At 31.1% G+C, this 22,295-nt stretch overlaps 4 protein-coding genes across 6 annotated transcripts; 2 read left to right on the top strand and 2 right to left on the bottom strand.

Annotated features, from left to right (window-relative positions):
• Positions 1 to 376: 376 nt before the first annotated feature.
• LOC106758037 lies at positions 377 to 7,621 on the bottom strand. Of its 2 annotated transcripts, none has more exons than XM_022780073.1 (14): positions 7,361 to 7,621; positions 6,965 to 7,088; positions 5,598 to 5,678; positions 5,088 to 5,163; positions 4,838 to 4,902; positions 3,776 to 3,877; positions 2,827 to 2,916; positions 2,681 to 2,755; positions 2,570 to 2,602; positions 2,394 to 2,474; positions 2,193 to 2,255; positions 1,839 to 1,901; positions 1,262 to 1,327; positions 377 to 875 (listed from the first exon to the last, which is right to left on the bottom strand). In XM_022780073.1, the coding sequence occupies exons 3-14, from the start codon at positions 5,604 to 5,606 to the stop codon at positions 744 to 746; spliced, it is 855 nt and encodes a 284-aa protein (XP_022635794.1). In that variant the 5' UTR covers positions 5,607 to 5,678; positions 6,965 to 7,088; positions 7,361 to 7,621; the 3' UTR covers positions 377 to 743. The 2 variants fall into 2 exon arrangements, with proteins under 2 accessions (XP_022635794.1, XP_014496417.1); XM_014640931.2 differs by having other exon boundaries at positions 6,965 to 7,038.
• A 3,567-nt stretch (positions 7,622 to 11,188) lies between these two features.
• Positions 11,189 to 13,479, top strand: LOC106759566 (probable aldo-keto reductase 2). Its single transcript, XM_014642791.2, has 5 exons — positions 11,189 to 11,572; positions 11,980 to 12,183; positions 12,404 to 12,576; positions 12,694 to 12,796; positions 12,898 to 13,479. The coding sequence occupies exons 1-5, from the start codon at positions 11,360 to 11,362 to the stop codon at positions 13,231 to 13,233; spliced, it is 1,029 nt and encodes a 342-aa protein (XP_014498277.1). The 5' UTR covers positions 11,189 to 11,359; the 3' UTR covers positions 13,234 to 13,479.
• A 463-nt stretch (positions 13,480 to 13,942) lies between these two features.
• LOC106758496 (probable xyloglucan galactosyltransferase GT15) lies at positions 13,943 to 15,581 on the bottom strand. Its single transcript, XM_014641415.2, has one exon. The coding sequence runs from the start codon at positions 15,579 to 15,581 to the stop codon at positions 13,998 to 14,000; it is 1,584 nt and encodes a 527-aa protein (XP_014496901.1). The 3' UTR covers positions 13,943 to 13,997.
• A 4,385-nt stretch (positions 15,582 to 19,966) lies between these two features.
• LOC106759011 (CRIB domain-containing protein RIC4) lies at positions 19,967 to 21,871 on the top strand. 2 transcript variants are annotated; one of them, XM_014642022.2, is made up of 3 exons: positions 19,967 to 20,559; positions 20,670 to 20,807; positions 21,493 to 21,871. In XM_014642022.2, exons 1-3 carry the CDS (start codon positions 20,439 to 20,441, stop codon positions 21,741 to 21,743), a joined length of 510 nt encoding a protein of 169 aa, XP_014497508.1. In that variant the 5' UTR covers positions 19,967 to 20,438; the 3' UTR covers positions 21,744 to 21,871. The 2 variants fall into 2 exon arrangements, with proteins under 2 accessions (XP_014497508.1, XP_014497509.1); XM_014642023.2 differs by having other exon boundaries at positions 19,978 to 20,559; positions 20,673 to 20,807.
• Positions 21,872 to 22,295: the final 424 nt, after the last annotated feature.

Below are 22,295 nucleotides of genomic sequence, written 5' to 3'. Positions count from 1 at the left end.
CTTATACAAGTTTTTAATCATATGTAATCAAACATTGAATGAATCTCATAACCAATTCAATGACTAGTCTACTATAAAAACTACTAATAGTAGTATTTTAACTTTACGTGGCTCATGTCCTGACAAGTATGTCTACATTAAACGATTCATACATTAAACCCTAAACTGTAAAATTATTCATCAAGTTGTAATTTCTCATCAAGAATTATTTGTGTAGAAAATATTTATTAACTATTGATTTTTATATTTAAACATGTAGATTTGCTAAAGCAACAATAATATTTCCATCCAATTTCATATGGAAAATCTTTCCAAAAGAACCATTATCAATATGGAGACCTGCTTACAACAGAACGATCCGAACAACAAAATGCACTTACAACGGTTTCTAAGGCCGTCATTGTATTATTAGAGCTATGCGAAAATTTGTTAACAAGATTTGTATAAAATTCACAAAAGAGTTCACGACAACTCAATAGTCACTCTTTCTTGACCAGCTTTCCCAGTTCAATATTGGAGATTCTTATTTAATTTTAATCCTAATGAAACTCGAGAGAAACATCTCTGCAAAATTCAATGCCCAGTCAGTTTATACTCTGGCCTGGGCATACTATAATTGATGGTGTGCATACGTTTTTTGAACAGACACCAACAGGGGAGGATTTTCACCCCCACCATAGGTCCAATAATCTATAGTTGTTTACTGCAGAATAAAAAGAGGAAGAAATGACAAGCTATTACTGTTAACTAGTCGAACGAGTTTGTTGGACTACTGAATCTGTGGCACTCCGAGTTCTGCTCAGAAATGGAGTATAGACGCTAGATAACCTAGCCAGCCCAAACAAGCCAGAACTAGATCCATTGGTTCTACTCTCCTGAAAAGACATTCCAAACTAACAAGGTCAAAACTCAAAAACATATATTTAAGAATAATGTGGGTAACAAAGACAATAAAATCATGCAAATACGAATTTAAATTACAACTACAGACAACTGTAATAAATGGGAAATATTTTTTTTAATTGTGAAAATCACATCCATAAAAATAAAACTGGGTTTTCCAAGGAAAATGTATCATTTAACCAATACGAACACAAACTTCTCAACTTTTAGCCACATCCCACAAATATGTAAAATTAAAAATCACGGTGGCAAAAAACATAGCCAAGCATCTCTAAACGATGTCATGTGAGACAACTAACCGTTCTCACACACCTCTCTAGTAAATTAATCTGAGTAAGCAAAACAGAATATGGCAAACCTGGACAGATCCACCAGAATTCGATGGAGATGGTTGATCAGTCGATATTGTTGATGGCGATCCATCCTGTTAAAAAACAAAATGGTAGGAAAAATTAACAATTAGCACAAGTAGTGAAGCAGTAAAAGCTTTCAATTAAAAGTAAAACACGGTTACAAAGACTGCACAAACTTATATGAAGGATTTGGATGAGTTGAGAGACGACAAAAGTGACAAAACCCTTATGTAGAAGAACTTATATGAGAGGAAGGCATGGGAAAGTCTTGACAAGGAGCATGAATAAACAACTACATCAACAGCCACACCCGTAATTTGGATGTGTTTATGTGATTCTTTCCAAATACCAACTGCATTACTAGATTCATGGTTTGTTTGGTTGAGCAAGAGACAATAAGTTGGAATGAAGAAAAAAATATTTAAGTCATGACTCAAACTGAAAATAAGTACATTTTGTTTTCCAGCTTCTCATGTAGGCAAGTGTAACCTTCATCTCAACTCCCCTACTGTCCACCTTTCGAACCATGCAGATACTAAGACTAAGCATACTCAGGAAGTATAATTTCTATATAGAAGTTACCTTTGCTGATGGCGTATCAGAAGGTAGCTCAAGTGACAGCCTAGATGAACCCGACTGTGAACCCTGTATAATACAGACTAGGAGTAAGCATAGGAACAATTATCAAAGGAAGTGGACAAGCGAAAGTCTTCGGGAGGGGTGAGGGGGCTACAATACAAAACCAAACTTGATGACTGCATTCATTCTTTAGCTTACAGCTTTATTTTCTAGGCCAATGAACAAAATATACTGTTAAACTAACAGCAAGACATCTTATAAATTTACAACATAATATACCAGCATGTCTAATTGACAAGAACAGTTCACCCGAAGTCATATTGCACTCATAAAATGGAAGTGGAGAAAAATGCTTACCCTCGAAGAGGGTGAAACGGGTGGTAGCTCAATGACTGGCCTGGAAGAACTGGATGATGATGGCTATATATTAAAAACAGAAGTGTTAGCAAATTATATGGTAAAAAAACAGTAACATAATAGAACCCAAATCTGAAGTTCAGACCACAAAACCAAGCTAAACAAATAAAAAAAACATTGCAACAAACATTTGGTTCATGCCTGGATATACTCTGTGGTTCTGCTATTTTCCAAAGTCTTAGTAAATTGACACAACATGGTTACTCCTTCGGTTGTGGCCACCTACACGGATTAATAAATAGTAAATCACGGATGTAACCAATATTAATAGCATAAAAAATTAAATTATGCAATGACTGAAATCAAATTGACTATACCTGTTTCTCTTCTATTTCTTTAATTCTAGATTCCTGGGAAGAAAAGTAATCAAGCTAAGTTAAACAAGCACCAACAAAATTAAAAGTAAAATATTCCAGCAATTGATTTACCAGAACACGGACTGCAACATGAACAGACTTGAAATTTCCACTTATCGTATCTGCCTTCTGTTGAGTTACAGATATCTGTAACAGAAGATATTCATATGTTAAACAATGAAGAAGGAAAAACTAGAAATCATAAAATCTTTACTTACCTCCTCCCTGGTGCTTTCAGTAAGGGCAGCACATTCGTCTAAATTTTCATCTAAACGGTTCATTCTTGAAGATAATTTCTTCTTTACATCCTGAAATCATTGTAGATGACTAAGTATTATTCCTTTTCACTATTCCACGGTAAAAGAACTGTTCAGTATTATTCTGAATGGCCAGAGAAAGTCAGAAAACTAATCAGACCAGAAAACAAGATTTAGAAGCATTATCTTTTATTGACCACACTAAGTTCCACTAAAATAATGTTAGAAATACAGGAAATAATATACTTTGACAATGGAAATATACTAATTTTAATGACGAAAATTATTGCACTTAAAGCTGTCAGAAAATATTTACATGAATAATATTCATCTCAAAAAGGCTTGAAAGAGAAATCAAGCTCAAAAATTATTTGAAAGAAGTCATAAAGAGAGAATAAAATTAGAGTGAAGCAGGTTTACTACCAAATCTATCATAAAAACATTATATTGTCATTGATAAAAGTCCCATAAAGGATCAAATCAAGCTCAAAAATTATTTGAAAGCAGTCATAAAAGAGAGAATAAAATTGGAGTTAAGCAGGTTTACTACCAAATCTATTTATAAAAACATTATATTGTCATTGATAAAAGTCCCATAAAGGATACATATCATAATGTGCACTTCCAGTATTCTAGAGATTCGCCCATGGCCTCTATAAAAAAAAAAAAAAACAAACTAAGATCCTCATCAAGTTCATATGTTTTGTATATTTTATAGTCCACAAACATCCGAATAAATACTACATAGTTGTATTATTAAAAATATTTACTCATTTGCTACTTAATATTTTACTTTATACTATATAGCTATTATACCAACAGACAGTTGTCATTCATTGTCATCTCTAAAAGAAATGACTGGTTTTGACACAATCTAAGAAGAAACTATCCAATAGAAAAGAAAAATTACATCAATGGTTCCATACAGCTTCCCCATCTGATTACCAATAGATGTGCAAGCATCAGACAAACTACGTTTAGTTGCAAACATCAAATCAGGAAGCTTCCATCCCTGCAAGCAAACAAGAGTCATAAAACTAAATCATAAGAGTGGGAACTTGAAGATTTGGAGAAAGTAAGGTAATAAGATTACAGTAAGATTAATTGTTAAAAAAGATAGACAAGAAGTGAATTAGCATCCAACTGCTGGCATAGACTCCAGTTTAGACAATTTCATGCACAATGACAGACCTTTGCATAAGAGCGGACAAAACCTTTAAGAAGTTGGAGCAATAATACATGTAGATTGTTATACTATTACTACCCAACAATGTCAATGATTTTCTCTCATAGTTTTTAGAGTTTTCACTTTTGGTATACAAACTTTGTTCCTGGATTTTTCACTCCCATGCAAACTTGATAATTAACAATCATCTAACAGCAAGCAATGACAGAATTGAGCTAAAACTAAACCAGTAAAGACATTTCTAAGAAAAGAATGATAAATGCAATTTGGCTAAGTTAAAAAGATTATTTGCAACAACTCAAACAAACATGAACGATTGCTACGCGAACAGATCATAATAAAACTTTTAGAAAATATCATCTCAAAAAGGGTTTATATATTTTACAAGATTGGAAAACTTTCAATCACATGCTTGACATCCATCAATAGCAGAAGCCAAAACTTCATTTTATAATCCCCATATTGCAGCATATGAAACAGTCATAGTGGGGGTCCCTTCACAACTTTCCTATGGCATGAGGGTATAAACAAGAATTCAGATTCCCCCAAGCCTCTCCAACTAGGCTTCTCTCCATCCCAAATATCAACCTTCCATCACGTTATCCAGTTACTATGTTCAATTTCAAAAGTTGAGATCATGGCTGAATCCATGTTCGTATAGCAGCTAGCACTTATTGAAAGCACCAATAAAAAATTCAATTTTTATCCCTAAAAGTTCCCAACCTGAATGTATTACTACAGCATTCAGTTACTTAAATCAATGATTGAGAGAATAAAAGACGTTACCTTCCACCAGACGTATCCATATCCCACCACAACAATAACAATCACTGTAACATATTTTTTTCCACCTGTGCATTTCTCAAACAAGTCAGAAAATAACACTGGAGTAAAAAAAAACAAGGAAACACAGGTTAGCTTGTGCAAAGTATGGAGACACCCACAGGATTTGCAAATTAACACGTCAGCTTTTATTAAATTGCTGAAGGAATAAAAGGAACCTCACAAAATGTAAAAGAAAGTAGTTAACCAGCACCTGTCCCACTTGAATTTACAATAGTGATTGATCTATCTCTGGCAAGAAGCTGTAGTTCCTGACGAAGACTGTTTACCTGTAGATGAACAGTTTATTAGCAATTTCAATTACCCATATTTCTGTATGTTTACAAATACAGCATTTGTTTTTGTAGCCAACTCGACAGGGAAATGAAAAGCCCACTTCAACTACTAAAAGTTATACCTCTTATAATATAAACTGAGAAATGTGGTCATGCTCTCATTATTCAATTCAAAGACAGGAACAACGTCCAGGTTAGCACGTACATTATACATTTACTTACACAACATATTTTCATAATACAACTTAATTGTTATAAATGAGACAATTAAAAGTAAAAGATTATTGCATATTGCAGAACTCAAAGTCATGTATTATAAGATTCACTAAACGATGTTCTGCATGATACATGCAATTTAACTAAACAATATTCCTAATTAAATTTAAATATAATGAACAACTAAAAGGCAGCAGCAACAACATGCAAACCTGAGCCATCAAAGCATCATTATGAGGCAGCTTTTTAACAGCTGGAGCAGGATCGCTGCTTTTAAATTGCTTCAAAACAACCTGATCAAGAAGACTACAATCAGCAAAAAGCCCGCACATTTCACTGACAATAAGTGCTAGTTGAAATATACTGATTATATTGATGGAAATTGAAACCAATAACTAATATAAAATAATAGCATCCAGAATATTACCGAACTTGGGATTTTAGGATATAAAAAGGCTGAAATAACATGACTGAACTTCTCAAGTATATATGACAACCAACTTATCCCAGCAGGAGGAATAAGCCAAATTGACGAAGCAGGTTTCTAATGAAAAACCAAAGTTTTGGTAAAACTAATTAGAATGTTTTTTACTATTTAATAGTCTCTCCTAATATTTTCTTGTTCTTCATCTGCCTCTGTTTGTCTTCTCAAATGACTAAACCTTGGGAAAGTTCCCATCACCTTCTCCTCAATAGATGCAACTCCAACTGTCTCCAACAAACTAGATCTTCATCATTACTTACACATCCACCTCAGTACTCTAAACTCAGCTACTTTCTTTTTTCTTCTTGATAAGTTTCCAATGATCTATTTATTCTCAATAATAGGCGTGAGCCTCTGTTGGTCTTCTCACTAGACAAAACAACTTGGGAGGTTTCCATCGTCCTTTTCTTAATAGAAACAAACTTTAATTTGCAATATTACCTTACTCATCCACCTCAGGGCTAGAAACCCAGATACTCTTTTTTTCTCCCTGACGACCATACAAATTAGCAGCAAAAATTCACAACCATTTGTCCAGTAAAACTTTCCTTTTGAGTTTGATAGACACCTTACAATTACATATCAAAACTTATACACGTAGTCCCCCAAACAGGACCCCAAAATGTGTTACATTCTCATCAATGCCTATATGACTTTGAAGTGTACATTGTAGAATAATGGATCCAATTCCAAAAACCTAAATCATATGACTTGGGGGCACTGTCTAATCCACAATTTTTGTCATCAAAAGACTTTTACATCACAGCTTCCCACACCATAACCAATGATAATCTCCCTACCCATATCCACACTTCCCGTATATACTAGGTCTCCTGGAAATTATGTTAATTTGCAAGGTATCCCAGATATACCACTTTGGAGAGAATGATCGTATACTTGAAAGAAAACACTATAAAATTAAGAAAATCATGAATATCATTCTCCCAGAAGGAAAAAATGCATCTATTAATTTATATCCATAGGCATGGTACATTAAACACACAGTTCACTATAAGCTTAAAAAACTTACAAAAGAAATAACAAAAACAATTACTGAACCACCCAGAGAAACAAGTTGAGCTCTTGTAAACTAACCTTGAAAGCACCGGAGACGAGACCAGAAACGTCAGGCAGACTGCCTTCCTTTGCAATTACTGAACCAACAATACCTAACACACAAACAGACTGCCTTCCTTAGCAATTACTGAACCAACAATACCTAAAACACAAACGAATTTAAGCACGTTTATTCTAATCCTAGCCTACAAAACACCATGCACACACTTAAGAACGTCTCACTGAATTCCGACATTCCAACACTCTATACAAATGCAACTCAATAACCCTACCGATAGACAAATTTTGTTCCATCGAAAAACAAAGGAACCTAAATTGAGATGGAACAAATTATGGAATAAAGCAATTGAAATTAAAAAAAAAAAAAAAACAGAGAGAGAAAGATTAATTGGAGGAAGTGATGAGAGAGCAAACCTGCACCGATGAGAATGGTGAGCTTGCCGAGTGGGAGAGCCATGACGAAGCAGTGAGTCTCAGCAAGTAGCTAACGCACTCTGTCGCGAAGCATTTAGAACGAAACGCTGCGCTTAGGGTTGACTATGTGATGCGCAATTTTGAGTTTAGGGTTCTTTGCTGTTTGTGTTTCCCACTAAATTGATCAGTTAGAAGACAAGGAAATCGAAAAAAACCCTTGGCTATGGAAGACACACACAGCTCCTACTTTTCCTCACTGGACCCTAGTTTTGAAGTTGTGAAAGAAATAAAATAATGGTATATTAATAGTATATTCCCTTTACTTGAGTAACAAACATACATACGTATAATAGTTATAATATAATTTTATACATTTTATTATTTAATTATAATTATTTTGTAAGTTATTTGTGTTCAGTTTTTTTCATATCATTTTAAAAACTATATATATATATATATGAAATGTTTTTGTGTATAATATTTGTTAAAATACAATACTTTCTTTTTTATATTTTATCTTTTTTTTCACAAATATTTTAGCACACAGTTGATATTTAATCGGTTGCTAAAATAAATAAAACAGGGGAGAAATATATTAAATCATGTTAGCACGCAGTTAATATTTAATGAGTTGCTAAAATAAACAAAAAAAATTTGAGAAATATATTTAATCTGGCAGTTCACGTTTATTTTTTTATATGTTTTTTTAATTTTATCCTTTAATAAGTTAGTGTTTGTCAATTTTATCTTTGAAGTAATATTTTTAAAATTTAACTATTTTTTATTTTATTTTTAAATTTAACAGTTCTTTAAACTAAAATAATTATTTATAATAAAATATTACCTCCAAAGTAAACAAAAATGTATTTATAATAAATTATAAAAAAACATTTGTATTTGTTTTTTTTAATTATAACTTTGTTATCTTTTGTTATTATTAAAAATTGAACATGTGTTTTCACTAATATTACTTTAATCATAATATGGATGTTATCTATTTCTGTATTATGATAATAAAAATAAAAAATTAACTCTGTTGGTAATTATTAGAATAAAAAGGTATTATTATATTTAAAAAAAAAATTGTTCATAAGAAATAGTTTTGAAATATGGTGGTGCTGGAATTTTGAAGGTGCGGGAAGAAATAGTGTTGTTTTTATTACATTGTGGGTTATTCTGTTTTATTCCATGCAGCTCCTACGTCTAGTAATCTCATACCTCTTTTTGCACTTGCATGTTTCACTGCATACACTCCACATTTGTTAATTTCAGATTCACCCCTTTCTTTGACATTTCACTTTTTTCACAAACATCATCTTCTAAAGATATAAAACTTAAAATTAAAAATTAGTTTTATTTTTCAATTTCTTTTTTTTCTCCTTGGTCGCTCTCACACCCATTTTTTAATAAAAAATAAAAATCAAATTAATTTTCAAACAACTTAAAAAAACAATTACATTAATTTTGTATATTTAACTAAAGATATTACAAGGTGTTAAAACCTTTTCTATGCAACTTATAAATTCAAAATTTGATTTTCATAAATCATTTTTTATTTTATGATTTTTAATAACTTATTTAGAATATATAATGATAACTCTAAAAATCTTGGTCATTTTTATTATTATGATAAGTTTAATATGACAAACTTATAAATTTTATCCTATTTTTTGAGTTTTGAATTCATAAAAGTAAATAAAAGTGTCAAAGAGGTTCAATGCTAAACTATAATTTAGTACAAAAATCATATTTTATGACGTATAAAAACGAGCTATGATGTACATAATTTCGTTATAATAGCTCTACATATTTTATGACGTAGTAAAAATTTACGTTATCTAACATATTATAACATTGTTTATAAAATCAATCCATTGTTTTTTATATGAATATTGAAAAAAACTGTTTCGAATTAATATTGAGTAAAATTATCTGTGTTCACCCAAGGAGTCTATAAAAAAAGAAATAACTGTGAACATAGATATGAAGCTCTAAAGAGGCATTAAAATGCTTCACTATATAAAATGTTTATCTTTTGTTGTTGACTTTTAATTTTTTCCTTCATTTTCAGAAGTTCATCTACTTCTTTCTCAAGGTCATCGACCTCTTTTTGAATGATTGATGAACTTGCCAGAATGTCCAAATTTTTGTTGTCATCGAATAACGCTTTTTGTAAACTCTCTTGCACATCACTGTATTTTAGTGCATCGTTCCTCCTATTCTTTAAAAAACAAACACATATAATCAATACTAGTAAAGTCGAAATAAACAAGTATAAAAAATATACCTTCAGAAGCCGAGATCCTTTATTCAAAAGAGTTCATAAACTTGTCAATTTCATCCTGAGCACTCAGGATAATATTTTTTTCATATGATCTCTGAGTGTACTCATGCTCTTAAATTTTTTTCTCGGTCTTTATTTTATTTTTGTTCAATTGATTACTCACTCGAATAGGTAAATGGATAGATCTATTTTTATAATATCGTCCATAGTCACTAAGTTTTTTTCCCGTGTTCCATCCCCAATTGTCGCTGGGTCCAGGCCTAACCTCTTATCCAGAGTTGGTAAATTTGAGTATTAAACTAATGTGTGCATGCTAAAATGTATGTCTAGACAGATTAGATTAATTGACGCAAAAGCATAGTATAAAAATAAAGTTGTTTATTGACAACCAACTTGTAATAAACATGTCAAAAACTTCAAAGTCGTGGTAGGGTAAAAGATATTGAAAATAAAGTTCATGATAAATAAAATAAATAAAAGACATATCAATAGAGGTAAATATTTATATTAAGTTGACAAAACGAGAGAATTTCAACATGTGTTAGAGTTAAGTTAAATTTTTATATTAAAATTTGATTAAGATAAATTTGGAATGATAAAAATATTTACAGATAAAATTCGTAAGATATAATTAATATCTATGAATAATAATGAATATTTTAATAACTCTCGCTTATAAATCTTATGAATAGATCGAGTGTTCCAATATATCTATTATCTCTAAAAAAATTAAAATAAAAATTAATGTATATTTTATTAACATGTAAAGGAAGAGTGCATGAACACAAAATAACTCTGTAACATTAACCACAGATTATGTTTTCATAAAAGTTACTTTATTTGCTCTTTTTATTATTCTATTCCATTACCATCACAACATATCGATAACATCAATGTCTAAATTATAATAAAAATACTAACACATTTTTATCACAATATATCCGAAGTATATTTCAGAGTAAATTTAGAATATTTAAATAATATAATTTGAAATAATTAGGAACTTTGAGACGATATTTTATATTATCAATTAGAATAATATAATTTTGAATTTGCGAAATATAATTGCTGATTATATATTTAAACTAAGTTTAGTTAATATTTTTTATATTTAACATTTTGATTTTTATATTTATTGTCGACGAAAGGTCATCCTCTTGTAAAAAAATTAATGTAATTATTTAAATTGATATTAATACTATTTAAAACTTTCACATACTAAAATTTAAGTTTGTTGGTGTCAATCTCTCAATCAATTTTTATTTTAGAATTACTATGTATATTTTAAGTACAATGTAATTCAAGAGAAAAACCTTTGACTGGCAAACATTTAAAACTCCTAAAAAGATGTTAATGATAATTTAATAATAAGAACTACACCTTTTTTTAAATATAAAGATTAAATTAAGTAAAAAAATCACTAAGCAAAACAAATCAAAACTTCATAGTAAAAATCAAATTAATAATCAAGGTTTCAAACTATATATTTGAAATAGTGTAAGTTGGAATTGTCCCGGACCACACAAGAAGGACAATGGAGGAGACAAGTGCATGAAGCACAACCTTTGGTAGGGTCCTTAGAATAATTTAATCTTCTGGATTGTTCATTTAAAGGACTCTGCCATACTTAAAACCAATCCAAGTTCGTCAAGGCAAGCAGAAACAGTGGAATTATAGTGTTGTATAGAAGAGGAAGAAGAATCACTGAGAGCATCATGGCGAGAGTGGGTAGAATGAAGTTGGGTTCTCAAGGGTTGGAGGTGTCTGTGCAGGGATTGGGGTGCATGGGAATGTCTTCGAACTATGGTCCTGCTAAGCCAGAACCTGATATGATTGCTCTTATTCACCATGCCGTTCAAAGTGGTGTAACTTTTCTTGACACTGCTGACATCTACGGTCCTCACACCAACGAAGTCCTGTTAGGAAAGGTTGATTCTTTGTGCTGTTTGATATCATATTTCTCGTGCTTCCACTCGATCATGCATATATTTCTTCTGGGTCTAGCTAACCAGTTCTCTGAAAGAGGAAAGATTGAGTCTTTTAGGAAAAAAAGAAACTGTTTTTTTATTGATGGGGGTCAACTTTATTTTTGGTTTATGTTCTTTTCATGAATTAATTAGTTCTCTAACTTTTGAACACATGTGAGCTCAGTCAGCTTCTGATATCAGAGCAGCATCGGAAAGCACTGAAACAGTTTATTATTACACTTCCTGATATTCCTTTTGTTGCTTTTGGTTCCTCCAAGAGCAGTGGTTACAGTTTTTCTTTCTTATTGTTGCTATGGTATGATATGATATGATAAAACGATGTGTGCATATGTATTTGCTTGTTGCAGGCTCTGAAGGGAGGGTGGAGAGATAAAGTTGAATTGGCTACCAAGTTTGGAATCAAAGCCACACCTGAAGGGAAAAAGGAGATACGAGGTCATCCAGAATATGTGAGGGCTGCTTGTGAGGATAGCTTGAAGAGACTCGAGATCGATTGTATTGATCTCTATTACCAACATCGTGTTGATACTCGTGTGCCTATTGAAGTCACGGTTTCATCCTTTCTCTGTGCTTTGCTCTATTTGTCTTTTCTATATTTGGCTACACTAATAATATGCTTGTAGGAAATTTTAAACTCTACACTATTGATCACTCCTATGTATTTTGACATCATGAAATTTGTGTATGACATGAGATATGATCATTTGCTCACATATGGAAAAGGATAACCTATGACGACTTCAAGTTTTTGCCTTGCTTTTGCATTGTAAGGTTGGGGAGCTTAAAAAACTTGTTGAGGAGGGAAAGATAAAATATATTGGTCTGTCTGAGGCCTCAGCCTCAACAATCAGAAGAGCACATGCAGTTCATCCGATAACAGCAGTGCAGTTGGAGTGGTCGCTATGGTCAAGAGATGTTGAGGAAGAAATAGTTCCAACTTGCAGGTCTGATTTAACATACAAGCATTATGTTTTATTATCAAACAGTTATCTCTCTGAGGTTCGATAAAACTGCTATCATGCGAGGTATAATAACTTTATGATTCAATTTTCACTTATCAGGGAACTTGGCATTGGAATTGTTGCATATAGTCCTCTTGGGCGAGGGTTCTTGTCATCAGGAACAAAGCTGCTTGAGAATTTGGCACCGGATGATTCCCGGAAGGTTTGTGAAAATCATGGTGTTACAGAAGTTCTGAAATCCATGTCAATTACTTGTAAATTTCATCATTGATACCTGAATATGTGTATTTAATTCTATTGCAGCTTCTGCCCAGATTCAAACCTGGAAATGTAGAGCACAATAATATTATATTTGAGAAGGTTAAGGAACTGGCAACAAAAAAGGGATGTACTACATCTCAACTTGCACTGGCATGGGTTCATCACCAAGGAAACGACGTGTGCCCAATACCTGGAACAACCAAAATTGAGAACTTTAATGATAACCTTGGGGCTTTGTCTATCAAACTAACACCAGAAGAAATAGCAGAACTTGAGTCCTTTGCTGCTGAAGATATCAAGGGTGGTAGATACATGGAAGGGGCAAATACATGGAAGACTGGTAATACTCCACCACTTTCTTCTTGGAAAGCTGCATGATCAAATCAAGTGCATTGCTTAATGCTTGTACTATTGTATGACTCTGCTAGTAGTACCTCGTGCATTTGCTGCTTAAATAAATTTATCTGTTTTGAACTCTTCTAGTTTCTAGCAGCAGCTGGTGTCTTTTCAGGTGGTTTGAACTCTGTGAGATGATTCCATGTTGCTTCAGTTGTGTACACTTATAGTTGAGTTCAGTGGAAATGAGTTCAGACAAATAAATGATTATGGCTTTGCGCTCTGAAATTCTTAGCAATTGATTCTAGAATCTAGAATTATTCATACCAGATGTGGAGGACGCAATTTCTTATATATTTATATAGAGAAACATATTAAATGAGAATAATTTTTAGCATCAGAAGTGCATATGAATTTAACAAGTGATTATATGAACAATGACTGATTTTTAGTTTTAATCATTCATGTCTTGTTATACAACCAGATTTATCATTCGACATATTACAAGATAAGATAAAATTGCTGAAAAGAAGTTGAGTTTGTTGTAAAACGAATCACTAAAATTTAACAAATATTTCTAGAAATGATAAAATGTAATCAAACACCTTTTTAAATGAATACACACCCACGCACACGCAGAACATGACCATATTATTAGAGTTAAGATCGAACCTTTGCATTAAAAATGAATGAATAGCTGTGAAATATTGTACAAGGAGGATGTATCTATATTCTAAAAATCAAAGTGAAACAAAAATGAGGCTAAACAGGAACATCTTCTGCCTGCAACACCTTCTTCCCACACACTAGGAACTGGAATCATTGACTTTTGTAGTGTCCCTTTTTATTGCTTCTATTCTACCAAGAATTCCCTTAACTGATATATCAAATGCATCTTCAACGGTCTCTAATCTAGAACTTGGATAACGATATATTATTCTTGGAATAAGCCTTATAATCTCCTTTTTCATAGCCAACACTTCACTTTTTGGAACTCTAGACAATGTCTCATTGATCATTACCCTCTTCTGCGTGACATCTGTTACTGGTATATATACAGAGTAGCTAGAACCATTTTTGGGTAAATGCCACAAATATTGGTTATAAGCTGAGTTTGGATCAAAGAAAACAGGAATGCAACCAGCTAGAATTGAGTCAAAAGTTGATCTCCTAGTGAATGAATCACCTGGAGGCTGGATACAGAAAACTGAGCTTTGAAACACCTTTGTCACTTGCACAGGATCATTGCAATGGTTACGATGATGACTATCATGGCAATTTAGAAATCTGCAACTCCTAGAAGATTGGCATTGTTTGATTATCTCATTTCTGATTGAGGATGATAATGAATTAGAATCAGGCCTTGGAGCACCTGCAAAAGAAAACAAATAAGGCCTTTTCACATTTCTCATTTTCTTCTGCCACTGAAAAATCTCCCTCTCCTTAGTAGGATGAAAGTAAGTTGGATATGGGATAGGAAACTCATTTTCCTTTGAACCAGCAGATTCAATTAGCAAAATTGACATGTTTTTTGCTTCTGGCAAAAGCATTAGTTTGGTGCCCCAATCATCATTGATATCTGTTCCTCTCCTAAAGTCCCAACTAATTCTCCCTCCAACTATGAAATGATCCCTACCCCACATTCTTTTCCATTCTGGTTGTTGTGCCAGCCATTTCACTAGTTCTTTTGGTGAAGCATCTCTTGTTGAAACATTGAATCCACCCCAAAGGTACTGACCAACATCAAGGCCAGCATAATAGGGCACATATATAGCAGAAGCCAGAGAAGAATCCTTGGTTAAGCACTTGTAGTTCTTCATTGTGTTATGAAAAATAACTTCAAGTGAAAATTGGTTAGTTGCATACCAGTTTTCCTTCAGCAGAACCTTCTCCTTTGGTTTCTCAATAACCTTAGGTCCAAGGCCTAAGTTGGTCATGTAAGGGCACATATCAAACCACCTCACGAGAGAGTGACAACCCTTCAGTAAATCCTCATTGAACCTCCTAGCAAGATCATGAACATAGATATATTTGCCTGAACAAGAATCCAAATTTCTTGAGGGAGGATCTGCAACAACTCCAACATTGTTTCTCGTATGAACTTCACCTTGTGCTGCAGGAATTTCTGATACATCATTTTGATTTGCATGGATTTCTTTCTCAGGACAACAGCCAGTTTCATTAAAAATGGAAGAAGAATTTGAAGGTTCAGGCATGGTGTGCCTCTGAGCATGGTTTGTACCATTAATGTGGAAAAGTATAAACTCTGTGCCATGATCACTGACAGACGCATAATAATCCAAGAGAAGCAATGAGAAACAAAACATAAAGGATATTAGAAACACAAACCGTAGGTTATCAAAGAACATCCTCAAGGGAGGCTTGTCCATGTTCTGTGCTTGGCCTTTTCACATTCAGTAAAAGAACATTTTTTCTGAGAGATTATGAGATACAAAGTTTATGTAGGAATGTTTGCTAATATGGAAAGAAAAGAAGGAAAGAAAGGAAGGAAAGTAACTATTGGCCTCAAAAATCATTAATGAATATTAATTTTCCTTTTCTGTATTAAAGGAAGAACTGACTAACAATGGAAAGTAATTAACGTGTCAAGATTTAATTGAAGAAGACTTTAAAGGAATAAAATCATTCAACAGATCAAAAACCATAAACTTCCTATTTCATGCATTGATGACAAAAGATGATCTGCAGAGTCACTGAAGTACACCATCATCATCAACCCTTTATACGGTAATCAAGCAGCAAAAGATGATGTGCTGCACAACGTTCATTTGATGCATTATGACTTAGATTGCTACACCTTTGTGTTAATGTCGTGAAACTGATATGATACTGATACTAGTATTGACTATATATATATATATATATATATATATATATATATATATATATATTTACGTATTACATCAATAATTCTAAAAATAGTAATATAACATATAGATTTTTTAATTGTATGCATATATTTCCTAATTTCTCTCGGAATATTACTTATGGAGAAGCTTTCACAAACACACTTCCGACAACTGTAGTCAATCTTAGCTGCGTGCATATAACGTCCTGGTTTACTATTTTCTCATTCAAATATGTCTTATATATATTTACGTTTAATTATCAAATTAATATTTTGTATCCTTTTAGGTAATTATTTAATGTTATTGACATATACCTTACACGTTTTCATATCAAATCAATAATTGTTTACCTTAATTAACTAATTAATGTTAAATTAAAGGTAACGTAATATGATTAAGCAAATTAATATGTAATTTTGGCATTATATAAAAAATAATCTGAATATTTTTATTAAAAAGTTGATTCCAAATTATAAAAATTGTTTGTTTTAGATATAAGATATTAAAAAAAATTATGTTGTGAGAATTAATACAATTTAAGATATGTTCTCTAGAATGATTTTGTTTTTATTTGTCATTATATTTTTAGAATTAATTGGTGAATTCTTTCGTTTCTATGATTTTTTTAGAAATGACCAGGTCCTTTCTATACACAGAGTCTTTTTCTTTTCATTTTTGATTCAATTAATCAATGTTAGTGTTCACTTGTACCGTTCATACTCTGTGGCTCTACCCATGCAACAATATTACAATATTGAGTAAGTAGATTTTTTCACAATGAAATCTAATTATATAATAACGGATAGCTGAGCCTCTTGTTCTATTCTTAAAAATTCCATTAAAATTCATTGATACACATTTCTACAAATATAAAACTTTTCAAATAGATATAAATAAATCCTAGCATTCCAATAATACATTTAGAATAATGGTCGAGTTTGAACAAGAATAAAAGGAAGATTTTTGTTTATTTGTATGGATGAAATAATTTGAAATTTCTTATATAATAACGTCTTAGTAATTATTGCCATTATTTAGCATTTATAAATATCAATTTGTCGATAAAAACTTATTTAATTGGCATAATGATAATGATATAATATTTGATCATATGATATTTTGTGGAACAACTTGGGACGCTTTGTAATCTTACCTTTGACTTTACTCTAGTTTCGTTTAGGGCCATTATTATTATTATTATTATTATTATTATTATTATTATTATTATTTTGCAAATCTTGTTAAAATTCATTGCTTTTTTAGTTAATTTTTATTGACAATATTTTATTTTGTTTTTGTCTAGGTATCAAATAAAAAAATAATTTCCTTGTTTATTTTAGTAAATATTTTTTTAAAGTATATTTTCTAGTGTGCTTAATTATAATGCATTTGAGGGTTGATATTTTCATATTTGAAACTTTGGAACTTTTTTATTAATAAGGCATAGTTCGTAGTTAACTTTGTTTAAATATTTTACTAGTTAAATGCAACTTAACTGTCGAAGAAATGACACTTGAAAAATGGAGAAAACAAATTTGGTATTGTATTTAGTAAGAGAGCCAAAATACTCTAAGAAGATGAATTTTATTGATTTTGTCAACTGTTTTTTTTTTTTTATTTGTTTGTACTCATTCTCCGTGGATGGATGGTGGTACACTTATAAAATAGATATTTTCAAATACGTCATATAACAATATTAATGTTATAATAATAAATGTAAATTGTTCATTATTTATAGAATAATTATACTGAGTTTAGTGATATATTTATTTTTGATTTAAATTATACTAAACTAAAAAATAACATGTCATTAAAGTAATTGGCTTGTAATCGAATAAGAATTGACTAGTTTGTGGTTAAGTAGAAATTGATGGACTTATAATCAAATAGCATTATATTAGCTTTTGATCAAGTAAAAACTGATCGACTTGTAACTGTGTAATTGTTTTGTATACTATCTTAAAAATTATTTTACAAAAACAAAAGATAAATATATTGAACAAACAAAAAATAACAGCATGTATAATATTAAAAGTTGTACCTTAAATTTTGAATTTAATACATAAGTTTTGTAATAATAACAAAGGTAATAACATTAATAATTTACTTTTCGATAGCCTTTTGAATGAACGTGTTTTATTCATGATATTAAACTTAATTGGTTATTAAATTTAAGTCTTCAGTATTATATATTTTTACTCTCAAGTATTAAAAAAAGAGAGTAATTATTATAATAATTAAATTAATTTTTAAAGTTATAAAAAATCGAATTGCAAATGAAATATTATAAAAGTATGTAATTTATAAATATCATAATTGTAACAAAACTCACAATGTTATTAAAAAGAAAAAGATGAAAAGAAAACACACTCATCTTACACGTAGAAAAATGATAGAGAGGCACCAACCAAATGTAGCACATTCAACATAAGAGACACACCCTTTTATAAGGAAAATGATATTTTGACACAAATTTTTGACACTATTTTGATACTGCAGACGTGTCAAAATGTGGTTGGACGATTTCAAATTAAAAAAACTGAGACAATAACATATTTGGAAGAAAAAAACTAAAGTTTTTTTTTTTTTAATTTGAAATCGTCCAACCATATTTTGACACGTGTGCAGTGTCAAAATGATGTCAAAAAATTGGTGTCAAAATATCATTTTCCCTTTTATAAACTAAAAACACAAGCAATTTGACAACACTTCTCAGTTACTGATAATAGGAACCTTGCTTTAAGTTGATACTAAATCCTACGTGACATTAGTATGAGTGTGATATGGTGAGAAAATTATGCTTAATGCCATTGGAAACTTGGCTCTTGCTTCACACCATGCACTTGAAAATACTTCCAGTACTTTCTGCCTTGTGAGGATGGTAACTTTTTCCTAAGTAATTTATCTTACCTTTCAATGCACACATCAGTCAAAATTTTGTTTTCTAGTTAAGATTCCCTACAAATGCTTCGATTCACCAAAACATGTGTTGAATTTACTTAACCGTTTAACAAAGGAGATACAATACCAATAAAATCATAATTTAACCGTGTTGGAATAAAAAAAATATAAGGCTTTATTAATCTTTTTGTTTGAATTTTATTTTATTAGTTTTTTGGATATAATAATATTTAGTTTGATTTGATAGAGATAATATATGGATAGACAATTATCATTTTTGATACAATATTATTTTACGATAGGTTAAGCAGGTTTTATTTTTAATTCCGTAATATTATAAGTATCATGACCATTTAAACTCCTTCAATTATGAATAAATAATAAGATTCAATTTTTGGAAAAATATCTCAATGTGTATCATGAGATTTTTCTAACAAACCATTTTAAAAGATTGACATCAATCTCTATCTAAAATCTTAAGAGCAATGGATTAATAAATTTTTATAAAATATTATATTCTTTCATTTTTATTCAACGTAAAACTTGAAGTAATACTTAAAATTCTAATAAAAAATATCAATATTTTGAAGATCTCTTATCATATTTTGACACAAAAACATATGTAACAACATTATCCAAACTCTCAACCATCAATCCCCACAAAAAAACCAGTAATCCAAACTCATTACTGAAAAATTGTCTTTTGACCACACCACCCAACTAATGGAACTGGAAGAAAAAAAAAAGGTTAATTAAGTGTGTTTAGTTGAACAAAATCATGAAACAAGAAAGGAAAGAATGGAGGGCACGTGCTTAAATATTACTTGCAGAGCTCCCTTGTGATTCACTCTATGATGTTGATATACACAAGTTAAGTAAGCTGAATGACAGAGTCTGATTAAGTTAGCAAATGATTTCAATATGAGACACATATAAAGGAAATATATAAAGTGAAGGGAACAAAGGGTTGATTGATGATGATGCAAAGATGTGAAAAATCTGCAAAAGAATGCCTTAGTACACAAGTGATGCTAGTTAGGAGGAGCCCACTTTGGAATATATGGTGATTATGATAATTATTTGGGAGCTTGTAGAAGAACAAAAGTTAGTTTTAGAACTCAGTACTAATCTAATCCCTCTTATTATTAGCCTGGCAAACTTAAAAGTATTTTCAATTTTGGTACAAATTCCTAAAGCAGGTTGAGTTGCACAGTTTAACCAACTACCCACTCTATTACTCTAACACACCCACTCCATTATCATTTATATATACTCTATACATCTTTTTCCCACATACCAAACTTGGATTCAAAATAATTTCTTTCCCCACGTAAATCATTCTTTCTTGCTCATAAAGACAAACAGCAACCTAAATATAACCACATTCTAGCCACCCTGTTCATAGATAGCTATCTAGGTTAAGCTTTGCAGCATAAGAAGTTGGTACACAAACATAAAGTTTAGGTTTTTGGAGAGATGAGAAAACGTATGGAAAGAATTGTTGTTCCTTGCTCTTTCAGCTGTGCTTCCCATTCAAGTGTGGAGTTGGGTGTACCCAAAGGATCAAAAGAAGATTCAAAAGCCACTATTGTTTCAAGTAGTTTCTTCTCTCAATAATCTTACTGTGTTTCTGTTAATTTTTTTATCTCTTCTTGTTCTTGAGTGATTGGAGTGTTATGAGTAATTTGAGATATTCGTTTGTGCAAGAAGGACATGATACGTCAATAGTCAGAGCCAATATCAAGAGAGGCAAGCCTTCTTGGTTTCTGCCTCTTCCAAAGCCTAATGTAGCTGCTGGCATACACAGAATAATCAAGACCATCAAGAATTTTCCTCAATTATTTTGTGAGTTCAACAACTCTTAATCAATGCTGTTTGTCATGAATTTTGTTGCTCTTAGCCACGTCAAATTTCAATCTCAATTATTTTCAAAATACATAACATTGAAAGTCTTACATCGACTACAGATATGATTGAGTATATACAAACTGGTTTTTCAACGAGAGGAGAAATGTTGAAAGTTTTACTAGAGATAAGACTGAGTATATAAGTGACTGAAAATTTTACTTTACAAATCGGTTTTTCAATGTGAGGAAAAATGTTAAAAGTCTTACATCGATTAGAGATAAGACTAATTTAGAGTATATAATGAATTCAAACCTTATATCTTGCTCACTTGAATGGATTTGGGAGAGAGTGATTGAATGGATTTAAGAGGATTTGAAAGTATTTTTTTTTTTGTTTATTTGAGTGGATTTAGAGGTAAGTGACACTGAATTTGGAAATAAAGTTTATGAGAATTAGTGTAGATTTAATTTATGTGGCAGATTAAAAAAAATTACTTCCAAATTCATTCTCACTTACCTTCAAATTCACTCAAATAAACAACAAAATTTATCTTCAAATCCACTCAATTACTCTCCTCCAAATCTACTTAAGTGAACAAAGCCTTAGGAATGAGGTTATAAATTTTAGATGTTCAACTTTTTCACTTGAAATTTAGGCTCACATTTTCTTGACTTGAATGTAGTTTATAGAGAGAATGAGGAGGAAAAGGAAGCTGAGATGGAAATTGGGTTTCCAACAGATGTGAAGCATGTGACACATATTGGAATTGATGGGTCAACCATTACAAATAATGTAAGGGGTTGGGACAATCTGAAGGCACCTGAATTGTTGTCTCTGTCTCCAATTTCATTCAAGCAATTTGAATTGGCCATGGCTACTCAAGCTCAATGTTCTCTCATTGATGATGCTAATTCCTCAAAAAACTGCTGTTAAAACAGTTCTGGGAACCCTTTCTAATTGTAGATTAATGGTGATGATTGATGACTATGTACCTAGGAGTTTATACACAACTGCACAGATTGAAAATTCATGAATGCTTGTTTCTTTTGTTCTGTTCTTCAGATTGCCCAAGCTTCATTACATTCTTTTCTTCAATATTGAAGTCTTTCCATTTTCAAATTGAGTTTTTTTTTTCTTTCCATTTATTTTCTTTATATATTTAATTAAGTTTCATTCACTTTCATTATTTTATTTTAAGGTATTATATTAACTATAACTTAAATAAAAAAAATTAAAAGTTACAATTTTAACTTAAATAAAATTTCAAATTAAAAAACCCACCTTGTTTCTCTCTGTCGTTCCTATCTTCTTCTTTTCGTTATCTCTGTTTCTCTTACAAGGCACAACTATCTTCATAAAAATCATTAAAATCTGTTAGCTTGTGTTTTTATTTTCCGTTTTCTTATTTTAATTACTAATTTTTGATCTTGTTTTCAGTGTGTTTCCTATTCCAAATTGTTGTACAAAAAAATAAAGAAAAAAAAC

The sequence above is a fragment of the Vigna radiata genome, chromosome 4 (assembly GCF_000741045.1).
Source record: "Vigna radiata var. radiata cultivar VC1973A chromosome 4, Vradiata_ver6, whole genome shotgun sequence".
In the NCBI taxonomy this organism is placed as follows: domain Eukaryota; kingdom Viridiplantae; phylum Streptophyta; class Magnoliopsida; order Fabales; family Fabaceae; genus Vigna; species Vigna radiata.
Note: the sequence above shows the minus strand (reverse complement) of the source record. Positions and strands in the feature narration are given on the sequence as shown.